This window comes from Salvia splendens, chromosome 19 (genome assembly GCF_004379255.2).
Source record: "Salvia splendens isolate huo1 chromosome 19, SspV2, whole genome shotgun sequence".
In the NCBI taxonomy this organism is placed as follows: domain Eukaryota; kingdom Viridiplantae; phylum Streptophyta; class Magnoliopsida; order Lamiales; family Lamiaceae; genus Salvia; species Salvia splendens.
Genome location: NC_056050.1, coordinates 15,558,867 through 15,576,184, shown reverse-complemented (window position 1 = coordinate 15,576,184; position 17,318 = coordinate 15,558,867). Strand labels below are relative to the sequence as shown.

Here is a 17,318-nt window from a genome sequence, read left to right as displayed (position 1 = left end):
GTGGAAAACAGGATGACCAGTATCCAACACATAGAAACACAAAAGACCAGAAAGCACATAATACATGGAAAACATATTATATATGAAACTTCTCACACTTAGACTATGTAATAGGCTAAGTGGGAGAAGAATAACGAACATAGAGAACACATAGACAATGTGGAACAAGAACTAATATGCAAAACATACTATGTCCACAAAAACTTCTCACACTTAGACTATGCAATAGGCTAAGTGGGAGAAGGTATAGGACTCACATAAAAAAAACACAAAACAAAGACAACTTCTAAACATCCTAAACACATATAAAGTTGTAAACCCTCTTCTTCTCACACTTAGACTATGGAATAGACTAAGTGTTATGAATGAGGGTATACGCATGCTAAAACATGTACAAAAAAAAAACAACACAACTAGAAAAAAAACTCAAGTTTACTGAAAATAAAAAGAAAGCTAACTGGTCAGTTGGTAGGGTTGGTCATCTTCTCTTCTGAATCCTCTTTGGTCAGGAGCCTTGTGCAGTTTCCTTCTTGAGTTCCTTTGTTGGTACACATCAGGGGTGCCACTCTTTTTCTTATGATTCTTGAAAGTCCCCTTGATTTTCCTCTTTTCCATGGGCCGCAGATGATGGTTGCTGGGGACCTTGCTCCCGATCAGTTTGGGCACTTGTCCCAGCTTCTTGATCATAATGGCCGATAGGACCACCCTGGGCTTCTTCGTCTCCTTCTTTTGCTTTGCTGCCCCATAGCCTTTCCTCTTTCTTTCTTGGTTGCATTTTCTTTCTTTGTCTTGATTTTCCTGTAAGTCAGTTTCTGATACTGGTGTCTCTTTCTGGGCAGCAGGGATGGTAAGTGGATTGTCGATGTTGGCCTTCTGTACTGGCTGGGAGAAAGTTGCAGTCGGGTTCTCCCCAGATTTTGTAGGAGAACCCCCTTCCTGGATAGTAAGGGTCGATGACGGATGTCCAGCAACAACAGGGGTCTCTGACTTGGTTGTATTATGTTTTGGATCCTCCCCAGGTTTTGTAGGAGGTCCACTATCTTCCTGGTCAGTATCAGTGTCCTTTCTCTTCTTTTTGTTGCAAGGAGTCTTGTCCTCCTCACTTGAGATCTCTACAAGATCATGAACCTTGCTAGGCCCCTTCTTTTTCCCAATCCTATGCCCGATGATTCGCCTCGATGCGCGCTTCATCCCTTGTTTTCTCTCTGCATTCTTCTCGGCCAGTAGGTGAGCCCAAGTGGCTCTAGCGAATCTTGACTTCCGACAAATAGTCTCTTCAATATCCTCTTCATCAGGTTCTTTGGTGGCTTCCCTTGAACTCTCTTCCAGACCCTGGTTGATTTGAGGTTCAGCAACTGGTTCAGTTTTATCAGGACCACTCCTCTTGATCAGTATGTCCTCCATATCCTTCGTCTTGCTTGATTCCCCAAATGACTCATTCCCTTCAAGCTCCTTGTAGGATGTTCTTGACCACAATGTCACCTTGCTAACATTAGGCTTGTCATGTATGTGCACCATAACTGGGAGCCTTTCCGCATTCCCACAAATCTCATTCATCGAACTGGCCAGGTAGGACAGTTGCTTATTCAACATGTCCATATTTTCTTTATGCTCTTTCTGGGCGTTTTGCATGCCTTGCACCACTTCATTATTTGACTGAAATTCACTCCTCATGGTTTGTTGGTAAGCAAGCATCTCTCCCATCATCTCTTCCATAGATCTTTCTGACTTGTTTTGGTGTGGGAAATGGTTAGGGTTTTGCTGATGGTGGGGATTATACTGGGTGTTAGGGTATGGGTGGTAGGAATAGTTTGGCTGATTTTGATGAGAGGGGTACTGGCCGAATTGGTTAGAGTTGTGGGATTGACTGTGATTGGGATTCAGGTGGTGTTGGTAGGGATATTGCTGGTGATGGGAGTTATACTGGCCGTTGGGATACGACTGGTAGTATGGATGGTTTTGGTTGTAGGGGTAGTTTGGCTGATTTCGGTATGAAGGGTACTGACTGAACTGGTTGGGGTAGTGATGCTGGTTAGGGTTAGAGTTTTGGTTTTGTGGGTTTTGGTTTTGGGGTTGTTGGTTCCTTCCTGACCAGTTAAACTGGTGGTCAGGGTTTGCTAGGCCACGGTTTGGGTTTTGGTTCGGATGGGAGTTATATTGGTTCTGACCTTGACCTTGGTTTTGATTCTGGTTCCCATCTCCCCAACGAAAGTTCAGGTGATCCCTCCATGGTGCATCCCGTTGCCTACCCTGGATACAATTCCCACTTGAATTAAAGTAGCCGGCAGCATTGACCTGCTCCATACTGGCCAAGTCGTTTGGCTGATCATAGGTCAACCCTTGATTCCCTTGCTTTGCACCCTTGTAGCTCCCAGTTGAGGAAGGTGGTGGAGTGTTTTTCTCAATTGCACTCAGAAGTGTCTTCTTCAACTCCTCCATCTTCAAATCCATCTTCTGTTCAAACTTCTGCTCCTGATCAGTAAACGAGGCACTTGCAACCCTTTCTCGGCTGTATCCATCCCTTGAATTGTCGTACTCCTTCTTTGCACTCAGTAGCTTCCCTAGGACCCTCTTCGCTTCGCCGACCCGTAGTTGCGTGAAGCTTCCTCCGGACGATGAGTTTACAAGATCCTTGGTTGCCTTGTTCATCCCCTCATAGAAGGTATGGTGTATCTCAATATCCGTCATGCGATGGTTCGGACATGCATCCAACAGACCCATGTATCTTGACCAGTACTGAGTAAGGGTCTCATCATAACTTTGTGTAACTCCTAGAATTTTTTCTCTTAGTGCGCTTGTCCTGGCCGCTGGGAAGAACTGATCCAAGAACATCATCTTGAAGTCAGACCAGGTTCTGATACAATTTGGTGGCAGCCTCTTGAACCAAGTATTCGCCTCCCCTTTAAGGGCAAGGGGAAGGGCCTTCAGTCTGTAATCATTTTCGCTCGACCCCGCTGGCCGCTTTTGAGCCTTGCAGATTTTGCAAAATTCATGCAAGAACTCGTATGGGTTGTCACAACTCCTCCCCAAGAACACAGGCAGGACGGCCATAATACGAGGCTTCACGTAGACTGCTTCTTGTCCTAGGGTCATGACGATTGCTTGCGGTGGTTCACCATCCAAGTGGGCGTACAATGAGCTTATCTCGGGATCATCTTCCTGGTCGTCAGCCATGTTGGCTTTCTCATCTTCAACTGCGGATATTGATTCCGGTTCACTCTTGATGGCTGTGCCGCGATCCTCCTCATCGCTCGCATCCAAGTCAACAGGCAAGGCAGTGGTTAATTCTGAATGAGTGGTGACTGGATTCACCCCTTCTTTCTTTGGCCAGTTGGACTCAGTTTCATTTAACTGCGGAACACAAAAAATAAAGAAAAGTTTATCTACAATATTTACACCAAAATTCTTAACAAAACTCCTCATAAACTAATAAACAAAAGAAAAGAAAAAATAATTAACTATATGTACACCAAAGTGTCATGCAACAAATGTATGCAAAAACGCCATCCATCCCCGGCAACGGCGCCATTTGATAGGAGGGAAAAGATGAGACTATGACTCTGTGTGTGTGTGTCAGCTGGCCAGGAGGGTACCTAGACCTAGCTGTGTCGTTGGGTCTGTGTCTATCTTCCCTATCAAAAAATACCTCAACCCACTTCTACTGGCTAGTATAGTGGAGTAAGGGTCGAATCCCACAGAGATGGATGTAGGCGAGATACACTTGTGATGACATTCTGGGAGCGGTTGGTTAGCTACCACGCTTTTTTGGGGTTGAGTTTTACCTAGTCGGAAAATGAAATGGAACCTATACCCCTCCTGACCAGTAGGTCAGGGTGGGCTCTAAATGCTGCGTGCTAAGAGAAATTAAAGTGCGTGTGTAAATTAGGGTACGAGTGTGTATGTGAGAAGCTACTAGACAAAACTTACTAAAAATGACTAGACAAAAGGTAAACAGAATCAAAGGACATGCTGGCAGACTGCCTCCTGGGTGTGCAGAAAAGCTGAAAAAGTGCAAGTACAAAAGCAAAAAGCAACAAAAGCAACACAAGTGGTCCCATTCTTTGATTGTGACATTATCTTCTTCACCAAGCTAAACAACAAGATCTAAAAAACTCCATTGATGAATGATCAAGCTTGAAAATTCGTAAATGCAATATTTAACTTGAAATCGAGAACGAAAGCTAAGAAAACTGAGATCTACGCAAACTGGTCAGCGAGACAAGGTGACAGAAGCAAGCAGAAACGATTCCCATGCATTTTTTAGAAACTTAACTCGATTTAAACTTGTAAACACTCCAAGAAAACCTAGATCTAACTAAGCAAAACAGATTCAAGCACTTAAACCACGGAAATCAACGTAAAACTACCAGATCTAGCTACTTGGCAGAAAGAAATAATAAGCAAGCTGAAACACAAAATAAAACCACAATAAACTTCATTGCATTCAAGATTATCACCCAAAAGATATTCTAACTAAGTAGCTACTGGAATCCAAATCAAAGGCAAGCAAAAACAAGTACTTAAACTAAGAAATCTTAAAAACAAAGCAAGTAAAAGATTGTTTGGCTCATCGGAAACTAAAACTGGAGGAATTTCTGGAACTACGGCGGCTGGAATGAATCAGGCATGATGCTCCTGGCCGGCAGGTGGCCGGAATCTTCAAGTCAGGCTGCTGGATTTAGATGGAACTAAAAGCTAGTGGAGCTATTCTCCTCCAAAGTGATGTAGTAGTGATGATAAGTCCTAGGTAAAGTGGTGTGTAGATCCCCCTTTTCTTTATGTTCAGCTCCTATTTATAGGGTGGCTTGCCCTAATTTCTAGGGCTTTCTCTTCATGTGGAATGACAATTTTGCCCTTCTTTAGATAGGTGATTATTCCAAGCAAGTCCTTCCTTCTCGTGTCCAGTTCTGTAGCATCCATCCTGACCAGTTTGCGTATTTTCTGCTCATACTGACCAGTTTGCACACTCTTCGCAGCTTTTTCACTCGAATTCCTTCTGAACCTTCCCTCCTGATTTAGTACTTCAACCTGCACACTTTAACAACTATTTTGCAGATATTATCCAATAAAGCACCTTATACTGACCAGTAACCAAGGCCTAGAATGCGACTTATCAATTATATTATAGAGATGCATGGAATGACTAGCCTATTTATAGGCTCATTCCACTGCTGGGGGGTCAACAGCCATGATGGCTGTGATCATTGCGAGAGTGTAACTGTCGAACGTTACAAACCGTTACGAGAGCTTGTGGTAGGAGTGTGCCTTTCGAGTGTGGAGCGTGTGGATTTCTCACGTGTCAGTCGTGTAGGCTTTGACTGTGCCACGCTTGACGATGTGTCAAGCCCAAAGACCACCCAAAGACCAATTGCCAAGATCCAAGTCCGAGATCGAGATCGAGCTCGCGGCCCGCGACCGCGAGCACGGGCTCGGGCGGGCGGGCAGCGGCGCACGCGTGTGCGAGCGTGTGGGCTCTTTTACCCATCTTGGTCCACTATAATTATTAAGTAACATAAAGTCACTTAATTTAAGCACATTAAAATATGTGTTACTTCTTCTATGTGGGATAATTAACACTAGTTAATTATTCCTTAAGCTCAAACTTCAAGCTTTAATTAAAAGCTAATTATGCCCAACTTTAATCCACTATTTCTCACTCATTGGAAATCAGATTTGAGAAAGTGAATATACTACATTTATCTACGTAAAATGTAGATCGACGCTATATCATTTAATTTCATAAAATTAAATGTCTCGTCACATTTATTATTTGGTCAAAATCCATTGACCGGGCATATTTAATTCATGATTTTTACATTTCCATCCTTGTTCTTTTCCCCATCTCTGCTATCTCCCTAGGTAAAAAGAAAAAATATGTTGTGTATGTATATGGGTATGAAGAGGGGAGTGAAAGGAAAAGTATTTGCTGAGTTTATATTTATACGTGTGTACGTGTGTATAGGAGTGAGTATGAGAGGAAAAGATAATTGTACAAGTGTGGTCCCTCCCTCCCTCCCTATTCATACACGCATATGATAATTGTACAAGTGTGGTCCCTCCCTCCCTATTCATGCACGCATATAGGGATGTCAATGTAACCCGAACCCGCGGGCCGACCCGAATAACCCGATAAAAATACAGGGTTAGGGTTATAATTTCGCAGCCCGAATTTAAAATCGGGCCATACGGGCTGACCCGTCCGGGTTGTCGGGTTAGGCGGGCTGACCCGTTCGGGTTATGGGTCGGCCCGTCGGGTTGAAGGCTTCTGCACAGCGAGCAGTTTTTGTAACGGTCATAACTTTCTCTACAAAGCTCCGATTGAGGCGTGCAATATATCCACGCGAAGCTCTTTCGAAGACGAAGAGAATGATATGTATTAGAGGTTTATCAGACTTCAAAATCGTGAGAAACATTGATTCAAACAAGGCTGTTGCACATCCACATATTTTGTGTACATTTTCTAATCAATTTTCTATCATTTCTCAACAAACATGTAAACATACCAAAATATAGAAATATAATCAAAATCATCCAAGACAACCCTCTAAAACCATGCAAAATCCAAATACGTCAACCGACTATATAAGATCACGAAAAAAATCACCATGTGGTTCATGGATTTATAAATACTCGTATATAGAAGCTTTCTTTTAGTATATTTCTAATATAATAGTGCAAAGTATTTTGACGCCGCTTCGTCATTGAATTATGCGTACTTTGATGATTCTTAAAACAAAGATAAATTATTATTTGACTTATTTACAGCTGGAATAAATTAAATTTGACCAATCATAAATCAAGAAAACTTAGAGTTACTCCAATTAGCTAGCATCTTGATAATTCACTCTTTAACAATTCAAAATATTTTTGTTACATCTACGATGCACCTCTCACGTTATGAAAATTTTATTTAATTTTCTACGAATTGATTTGTGTTTGAATTTTGAAACAAAGTGTTGATTTATGTTTTAAATACATAAACATAAACATACTATTGATAGATATTTTGTAAATAATTATGTAATGAATAAGTTATTTAAATTTAAATAACTTAATCTTTTTTAAAAATATTAAAGAAAATTAAAAATATGTATTTAATGATTAATTAAAAATATGTATATAATTAAAGAAAATTTAAAATATATATTATTTTTTGAAAATATTAAAAGCATTAAAAATACGCATTGGCCCGAATAACCCGGTGGGTTAGCCCGAAACCCGTAGGGTTAGGGTTAGGGTCAAACTTTTATAACCCGAAAAAATCATAACCCGAATAGCCCGTACCCGAATGGCCCGACAACCCGAACGGGTTGGCCCGATTGACATCCCTACACGCATACATAAAATATTATGTATATGCATATTGCTTTACACATTGACAATAAACCAAGCTTTCCATTTAATCATTCATACTTTCTAATTGTTCATCTTCTTAATTACTAGTGGAAAATATATTACGAAAACAGAAAATAAGAACTTGAACTACATTATCATTAGTTGGATTATTAATATGTAAAAATTAAAAAATGTTTTGGGTCTAAGTTAATGGATTAGTTAGTATAATAGATAGAGTAAACCGATTATGCATATGGATATGCTTGTACTCCCTCCGTTTCTTTATAGTTGAGGCAAAACTTTTCGGCACGGAGTTTACGAAAGAGATGTTGAATGTGTTAAATAAATAGATAAAAAAGTATGAGAGAAAAAAGTAGAGAGAATAAAGTAGAAAGTGAATAAAGTAAGAGAGAGTAAAGCAAGAAAGATAAAAAAAGTTACTATATAGGGAAATGACTCAACTATGAAGGAACTTCCCAAAATGGAAAAATGACCCAACTATGGAGAAACGGAGGGAGTATCTGTTAAGATATTTTTCTCGATGTGTTTTGGAATGGAATGATAGATTTAAGAATTGAGATTTAGTTTGAAATAATGGTATGGATATATAATTGATAATTATGAAATTTATGATAAAAGCTGAAGGAACAGGTGATCTGGGCCAGTCGGACGAATGCAAGGAAAAGACTTAGGAGTCGTTTGGCTGTAAGGTTTCAGCTAGATTATAATTTTTATCTGCAATATACTCATTGTTTGGTTACTTAAGCAACATTGTTCATGGCCCGTTTTTAACTTCCGAGGCCCGCACTATTCATGTAATAATCGACGGGTTGGAATCGGGATTTTTTCGGCAGTTTATTAGCTGACATCGAACGACGTGCCTATTTAACACCCTTTTCCCCCAATTGTCCATCCCCATTTCAAATCGAATTTGAAATCTTCGCAGCTCAAATTGAAAAACCCCTTTCTGAAAACGGGAAGAAAGTGCTACTCCTCACCACCCGGAGATGGGAGTCAATGCACAAAGGTCTGATTTAGTCTGCGCAAGGTAATTCCGTTCTCTGTTGACTACATTCAAACAAATCTTTGACGTTTTTGTTGGATCTTTCCCCAATTGCTCATCCTCATTATTTTATGTCGGATTTAGGGAAGCAGCCCAGAGCTAAAGCCTCGTAGCAGACGAAATTGGTGATCCTTAGTAGTAGTCGGCGATATTTTGTAGGTGACAGGGGAATCGATTTAGCTCGTAGAAGGTAATTTCATCTTTTTACAACCCTAGTGTGATTTTATGCTGACGTCTCAGATGGATTTTTTGGAGTAATTGATCAGATCTGGATGTTAAAAATTATCGCGTGATTTTGTGTGTTTCCTTATACCGCTGATCCTTTTTTACAGTGCGATATTTATTTGCGATTTCTGTACATGAGCATTTTTGTTTGTTTATGTGTGATTATCTGCAGAGTTTGTTGTAGTAAGTTGTTGATTAAATTGGTGATTTCTAGTTCGTAACCACCGTGATGATAATTTCTTGGCTTGTTCCGATGTCATATTTGGATTCTTTTATGGTGCAGTAGCCTGATTTGTTTGCTAGTATTACCAACTGTGGTTTTTTTTTTTTTTTTTTTTTTTTTTTTTTAAATTAACTTCATATATTTATATCATATATATGAAGGAGGAAATTTTTTTTTACCAACTGTGGTTATGGCTCGACAATTTCATTTTTCCAAAGTCGTTTACCTCATGGTGGAAGGTGTATTGCATATCTTACATATGTACACGCTTATCCTGTTGCACTTATATCTGAAAAGACACCCACGATGCGGCCGACGTACTAGGCATAATCTAATTAGGTATTCACACAAGGATAGGATGCCCCAACAGGTGAGACACATGAATAGACTCACTAAAATTAGTGACATAGACTGCTTTGTGAACCTACGTATGGATAGGAATGCATTTGGTCGTTTATGTATCCTGTTGAGAGACGTGGGTGAGATGCTAAATGGTAGATATGTCTTACTAGAGGAACAAGTAGCTATTTTTCTAAACATCCTAGCACACCACAAGAAAATTTGTCCAGCTGGGTTTCATTTTAAGCGGTCCGCGGAAACAATATCGCATTATGTTCATCTTGTGCTGAAAGTAGTTCTCAGACTTCATACCATTCTTTTGCCCCAACCTGATCCAGTAACGAATACGTGTGTTGATAATCGGTGGAAACATTTTAAGGTAAATAACGAAGTCTCCAAATACAGGTAACATTTTTAAGTCATGAGGTTCATGTGGAATTTTTATAGTTATATGTAATTCGTCCTAGGGCTGTATTGGAGCATTGGATGGGACCTACATAAATGTCCTTGTAAGTAACGCGGATAAGCCACGCTATCGATCTCGCAAGGGGCAAATCGCAACTAACACTCTTGCTGCCTGCGATCGCAACATGAGATTCATGTATTTTCTACCCGGGTGGGAGGGATCTGCCGGCGATTCTCGAGTGCTAAGGGATGCCATTACAAGAGACCGGGGATTGAGGGTGCCCAAAGGTTTAAATTCACTAGAGTCTTTGACACTTATTGATTTTTCCAGAATTCATTATTCTTTCTGTTTAAATATATAAATATCCTGACCGAGTGTGGTATTCTTAGGAAATTACTACCTATGCAATAATGGATACGCCAATTGTGAAGGATTCTTGACGCCGTTCAAAAATGTCCGTTATCATTTGAAGGAATAGGGAGTCGGTAACCAAAGACCCCAAAATGCTCGTGAATTGTTTAATTAAAGGCACAACAAGGCCCGTAATATTATCGAGCGAGCTTTTGCTGTCCTAAAAATGAGATGGGGAATTTTGCGAAGTGCTAGCTTCTATCCGATCAAGATCCAAATACGAATGATAATGGTTTGCTTTTTACTGCACAATTATATTCGTGGTGAGATGACCAACGACCCAATAGAGGAACAAATTGCGGGTGACACACAACTTGGTGTTGTAGAAGATGCTGATGGTGAAATTGACTATGTTGATCAAGTTGAGACATCTACTGCTTGGACTCAAATGAGAGAAGATTTGGCTAACTCTATGTGGAACACTATGTGTATTTCAGTGTGGTTCATTTATAATCTGAGTTATATAATTTGTTTTCTTGTTTGATATGTTTTGTGGAAATTGAAATAAATATAACACAGTCTGATCATATAATATTTGTACTTGTTTTACAGCCTTCTAATGTCGACGACAACAACCGACAGTGACATGATACCCGAGTGTGTTTGCGGTGTTGGGAAGATGAAGTTGTTGTGTGCCGGGAAAGAAGCCAAACACTGCGGTAGATGGTTTTACAAGTGTCCGACTAATGCAAACTACTCGGGGTCTTTCTTGTGGTGTGACGATTATCATAGTAGGATTGGAGACGGCAAGCAACCAGACTATGTCTTGAACCAAACTTGGCGCCCTGCAAAAACAGTACGCAACAGGCATAATTACTCCTTCCCTAGGGGGTTGAGGGGGTTGGATTGGACGTTAACCAACCCAGCACAGGCATAATTACTCCTTCCCTAGGGGGTTGCTACTCAAAAGTTTAAATTAGTGCTGCAAATATTTATCAAGAACAACAATGCAGTCATTGAACTACTCTCTGTATTCGGCGCAAGACTATTGAAGTGGGTTGTTGCATGTCAAAAATCTTTAAATTCTTGTACTTGTGTATCTTCAACTTGCATGACTTATAAATATGGCCAGCATTGGCATTGGAAATCTGTCATCAACCAAAAATTGCTTGCAAATTCCCTCATCCTTTCAACAATGTCAGACAACATACCCAACAAAAGCTCATTTCTCTACAATTCAATCTGGACTCACGAGATGGACTCGGTCCTTCTCGGTACGTTGATTAGGTTAAAGCTTGCCGCAGGTTGTAAGGGGTTCGTTTTCCCCAGCCATTTCATCTCAAAGGCTAAGCTCGCAATCGAAAACCAGGTTGGCCTTGTGGCCGAGTGGTATGACCTTGTCAATCGTCTGCATTTTTTGGAGAAGCGGTATAACACCTTCGATGAGATCGTATCCTTGGAGGGAACATATTGGAACGCGACAACCAACACCGTAATAGTTGTTGCGCCTAATTTGCCCCAAGCGCTTGAGGTAAGTTCATCACTATATATGTCGACATCACCGGTTTAAAACTTGCTTGGTTTTTCATGTCTCCATTGGTTTTGTTGAAGTGAAACCCCCTTCTCGGAGCTTATTGACGACATGGCGATCCTGCATATAACCAACTTAACGAGTTGTTCGGTCTACAAGGTGTGAAAGAGGAGGAGGAGAACACGGTGATCGTGCTGAGCGACTCCCAATCTCAAGGGCTGGTTCAAGCTGGGCAAGACATGAATGCACCCCCTGCCGTCGACTATGGAGAGGTAAGTAGCAACCAGCCCTTCTCATTTTCCAGGCGCAAAATCATGTTCGGCGAAGGCAGTCCTTTGGACCGGGAGTCGCCCAACAAGAAGGTTGTCTGCTACTACGTCCCTGATGCTAAAGGCAAGCTGGAAAGGAAAAAGCTTCTCGTGTATTGCCTCGGCCATTACCATCAAACAGTCCCACATTGGCCTACTCTTGTGCATCAAACAGTCCTAGAATGCTCTGGAGGGTGCTCGGGAAGCCCAACATATAAATGGGGTGACCAATTATTGGCTTCGTTGGGCAAAGGAACCGTTATGTTTTGCTAAGTGGCTCCATTATCGGTTATTAATCTACATTATCCACTAGTATATTACCAATAGTTTTAGCTAATCTCGAAGGCCAATGTTCGTGCATATCACGAACAGTTTTCTTTGTATTCCATGGCGTTTTTTGCGGCTAGTATTATTAATGAAGTTATATTATGCATTCTCGCCATTTTGAGCAATGACTATTGATTGTTCTTGTGTGTGAGTTCTCAAAACATTTTTAAACAAGCAAACAATTAATTTTTAAACAATATAATTCTATTATATTAGAACAATTCATTGTTTTGAATTTATATACAAGTCGATGAGTGTATCCACTTTTTGTTAGTATACTTTTATTATTTTCAATTCATGAGTCAGTGTATTACCCACCTTCAATCTGGAGTTCTTTAATGGGGAAAGTGAGATGCCCAACATATCGTTCACATCAAGTTAAATGGGGACCAAATACGAAAATTCAAGTTAATCAAACTAGATATGCATAAGTCATCACGAACGATTAGTTTTCAGAGGTCTTAACGTCGCTCATAATTACATTCCCAACTACAAAACGATTACCATACTACACCATCGGCTAAGAAGTGATGAAATTGTCTAAGAGAGCATATTTCTCATAAGACAAAAAATAGCCGATGTGCACAGCCAGCTAGGTGCGACCTTCTTTCTCCAAGACATGCTTCACATATCCGACCTTCGAAGCATCAGGGAGTCCTATGAAGATCTCTAGCCGAGAGTTCTCTTTACCAATAATGTCACACAGATCGTACCTCTCATTCTCGGTCAGCTCTGGTATGTTTCCCAAATGACCAAAGATTTCCGCCCTTGCTTTACCCAAATCCATCTCGTACCCTATGTGTAATGCCAAGGTCTCCAAACGAGCACTGGTCTCGGAGTGCAACGTTCTCAGTAATTCAACTATGCCGCTATCATCCTCCCGGACTTTGCGTTTGCGCTTGTTTTTAGGTGGAGCCTGAGCATTCGCAGTAGCGTTCGCCCCACTCTGCGTGCTACTGTCACCAACCCTTGGATTCGCAAACATAGCCTGCATCTGCTCATCATAACCTAGAAAATCTTCGAAGCTGGGATGATAATCACTACTCTCACCTATTTCCGTAACAGGCGCATCTGGCGAACTATTCGCAGCCGCATCAGCAACACATTCGGCATGGCCACCATTTGCCCTGTCTTTGCCGAAGATAACCTTCCAGTCTTCCCAGTAGGGCCAGGACCTTGTGCGCATTCCGCGGGCATTGCTGTCTTGCTGCGAGAGAATATACAAGTGTGTACAAGGTCAACAACTATGCTTAAAGAGACTATCAAAAACTATGCCAAAGAGATTATCAGAAGGAATTAATATTCAAAGGCTAGATAAATATAACAAATCTTCACGATTTGGTCCCACTGATCATCATCACAGTCAATCTTAAAATCTACATGCACATTGAACCCGACACCATTACGATCAAGGATCTTTGCCAGTGAGTTGTAGCTTTTCTTTACAGCCGTTAACTTAGACTGAATATGCGGATTAGCTTTCAAATCGGTTCTCGGAAACTCCTTTTGCATCCATTCCTCCACCTTCTTCAAGTAGCCTAATTGGAACCCATTATCCGATTTCCACCCATGGGCGACCAAATCCTTCATGGCAACCATGAGGACGGCCTCCTCACGATCAGACCAAGAACGACGGGGAACAACAGGTCGACGAGCATTTCCCCTTCGGTATTGGCTACTCCCTGGGACAAAATGAAATGTAAATGGCAGCAATGTAAAAAAAATGTATGAATGCAGACGCGACCGGGATTTGGACAGGAATATGTTCATACAAAACCCAAACCTTGTGTGTTCCGGCTACCATCACCAGAAGGTACAAATCTTCGAGGATCGGACATAGCTTCGAAGAATGAACGAGCAAGAGTCAGACTCAAGGAAAATTAAGTAAATCTATTTTATCACATAACACACATCTACACATTTGCAGCAGAGTTCGTTAAACAAAGTAGAAAGAGCATTCATTGCAAGAAATTCAGTCAGAAAATGTAAACATTCAAACAAATATTTTACATTGACATTGTAGTAACAAACACCCATTTCAAATCACCACCACTAGGTTTAACTCGTCAATGAAATTAGCAGGGAACAAAGAGTGCATAACGGAATGGAAAACTGATACGCAAAACATAAAATCAGATTTGAATCAAGGAGTGAGCGACAAACGGTCGAATAATCTAACCTATGTGGGATTTAGCCTGTCAAAATAAAAGGAATTTTGCAGTAGTCGCCGCTTTACAGTGGGAGGCTGCTCCGAGAAACACAGCGCGGATGACAAAATTCACAAAGGGGTTCGCGGTTTTATTAGACTGCAATCCTAAAATTCCTCTGCAACCCTAGGGGCAAACAAGGAATCACAAGTATACAATCTCCTTGAATACGGTCAACCAAATGAGGAAATTGGCCTTGTTTGTAATTGGACCTATATTCAACCAAACTGCCGCATTGTGAGTAGTCACGACTTCCACAGATTATACACCCAAAGATACCCGGTTTATAAACATTACCCCCTTAGTAACCAAACGACTCCTTAATATTTTTCAAGCCTTGTTAAGCTCCGTTCCAGCTACATGATTTTAGTACGGAGTAGTAGGTGCTTTATGCAATTATTAAATTAGTAAATGATAATTTAACAACTAATATGTGGATTATGGATTGTAGAGTGAGATGAGGAAATTTTATGCATTGTTAGTACTTTATTATATGTATCTTGTCATATCCTGTACTTGGCTACCATTAATGGTGTATGTTAGTTGTCACGACCACCCTTCTAGGGTATAATAAAAGGGCTAGGGTTTTATAAAAAAGGATTTTGACCAAGGAAATAAATGAACAATAAATCAAGAGAAAAGGGTGATGCTTTGACAGATAGACCAAGAGGAGAAAATAATTATTATCATTGGTATTCAAAATAGTACGGGTTCAACGTACTCCAAAGCGTATCATGTCTTTAGATTCTAAAACGGAACTCAAAATAGTGTCAAGATTAAACAATAAGTAAAACAGGTTTCAGCGGAAGCATCCAAGAGAAGAGTGAAGTTATGTGTGAAGACACAACGACACTCAAAGATCAAAGATAAACAATTCATTCTTCAATTAACTTGCTCAACACCACCATACTCTCGCCGCCGCTCAACCTGCACATAGAGAAAACACATGCAGGGCTGAGTACTATAAAGATACTCAGTGGACTTATGCCGAAAATATTTTTATAAAAATTATTATTTATCATGCCATACATACGTAACCATCGGGGTTTAGCTTTAGAAAGGCCCGAGGCACTCAAAATCATTTTCTATTGTAAAAGTCGACTGATCAGTCATTTTCCCATAGACGTTAGCCATATCTGCCAATACATGACAAGGAATGCGGCTGCAAACCAGGTCACTAGACCGGCCAGCCCGTACGCTAGCACACGATCTACCATAGGTGTACACTAATACAAGTAGGGTTTGCGGCCCTACGAGGACCCGAATTCGATTTAAATAATAGTGGCAAAAGTCACATCAGATAGGCACGTTAAAACAAAACACGGCATGATAAACATAGTAATTTCCACCGATAAAGTATTTAGGACATTGTCCTTAGTTAAAAAAAAGCCCACCTCGACCGTTTATACCTTAAGTACTTCTTTCCCTTTGTTATCACGCTTCGTGCACGAGTTATCACCTTTAGATAATATGTATTACCAATCAGTCACAAATATTGACTCATAATTATGCATGTCCCCAACGTTTCCCTTTTCCCCAATAACAAAAGGAAGCACACCGTAGCATGCATCATCGAATAACACATCACGTCATCATAGAGTGGGTTCCTTAACACATACATATCATGTATATCATTTAAAACACAACAACATCGTTATTTTCGCAATGATAGAAATCTGGCAGAAAAGCGCGGTCATTTTGTAAAAATCATTTAAAATTCATCCGGCCTCCGTTCGGGCTGAAACTTTCCCACAATACAGTAGACACATCGAATATCATTCAGTTAAAATTTCACATCAAAATAATCTTTTTAGGTTAGTCAAATCGAAAACGTAACTCACTGGTCGAGAAAAACAATTTCTGGCAGAACAGCGCAGTCAACTTCACAAATTCACCAAATATTCATCTTTGGTCCAAATAGGTTGAAATTCACACACGACACAGAAGACACATTGAGGGTTACTCATAAAAAATAATCGTACAAAAAGGAGTTCGTTTAGTTAGTCAAACATATGTCGGAACCTACTATCCAAACACTATAGATTTCATGCTTCAAAATTCGAATTAGGGTTTTATCCTCATTCATCCAAACACAACCTTTTTATGCTTCCAGCACACAACCATGCTTAAAAAGGTTCTCACAATCATGTTCTCATATAGTCACACATCATTCACCCATGATTCATGTAGACTTCACACAAATTCATTCAAAACGCATATTCACAATTTGTTCTCATTCAGACACGAATTCCCACCGATTAAATTCCTAGATTTGAAATCCCTACACTCACTATATGCATGAGGGAGTTAAAACAATGTTTTAATGGAGAGGATGAAGAAAAAGTTCGATTGTACCTTTCTTGATTGAAACGATCGGTAGAACAAATATAAATCTTGATTGTTCAACAACTCTTGGCAAGGATGAAAAGATCTTGAGTGGAGTAGAAGAACAAGTGGAAGAGGAGTGGAGAGGAGAAAAGTGGCATGTGGAATGAGGAGGGAGGCGTGTAGATTTGTGGGGGCTAGGGTTTGGGGTTTGTTTTATCTCTTATTTATAGAGTTAGGATAAAATCTTCAATTATTTAAATGAAGATATGGAGGAGATTTGGTGGGGAAAGAATTGACGTGATTCTTGGGGAGTAATAAGGGGAAATTTTCAAAATCATGGGCTATTTAATTAGTCTATGGTTTAATTTTATATTTCACGGAGTAGAATAAAATAATACGGAGCAGGAAATTAATAATAATCCTCCCAAAAGAATAGGAAGTAGGCGTGTATTATGTTCCTTCCACAAGGAATAAATTTCAAATCTTTAATTTGAATGAGGTAAGGCAAGATTTGCTAGGATATTCCAATATATTAATGGGAGGAAATAAATAGGAGGTCAATTAATATAAAGGAATAATTTCCTTCTCCCATAAGTAGGAGATTTTCGAAATCTCCATGGTATAAGGCATAGGTGTCGATTTTTTTCATGGAGAGAATAAGGAATAATCGGGCTT

At 40.2% G+C, this 17,318-nt stretch overlaps 1 protein-coding gene across 1 annotated transcript; it reads right to left on the bottom strand.

Moving 5' to 3' along the window:
- Nucleotides 1-12,700: 12,700 nt before the first annotated feature.
- Nucleotides 12,701-13,946, bottom strand: LOC121779073 (uncharacterized protein At2g29880-like). Its single transcript, XM_042176418.1, has 3 exons — nucleotides 13,892-13,946; nucleotides 13,444-13,790; nucleotides 12,701-13,315 (listed from the first exon to the last, which is right to left on the bottom strand). Exons 1-3 carry the CDS (start codon nucleotides 13,944-13,946, stop codon nucleotides 12,701-12,703), a joined length of 1,017 nt encoding a protein of 338 aa, XP_042032352.1.
- Nucleotides 13,947-17,318: the final 3,372 nt, after the last annotated feature.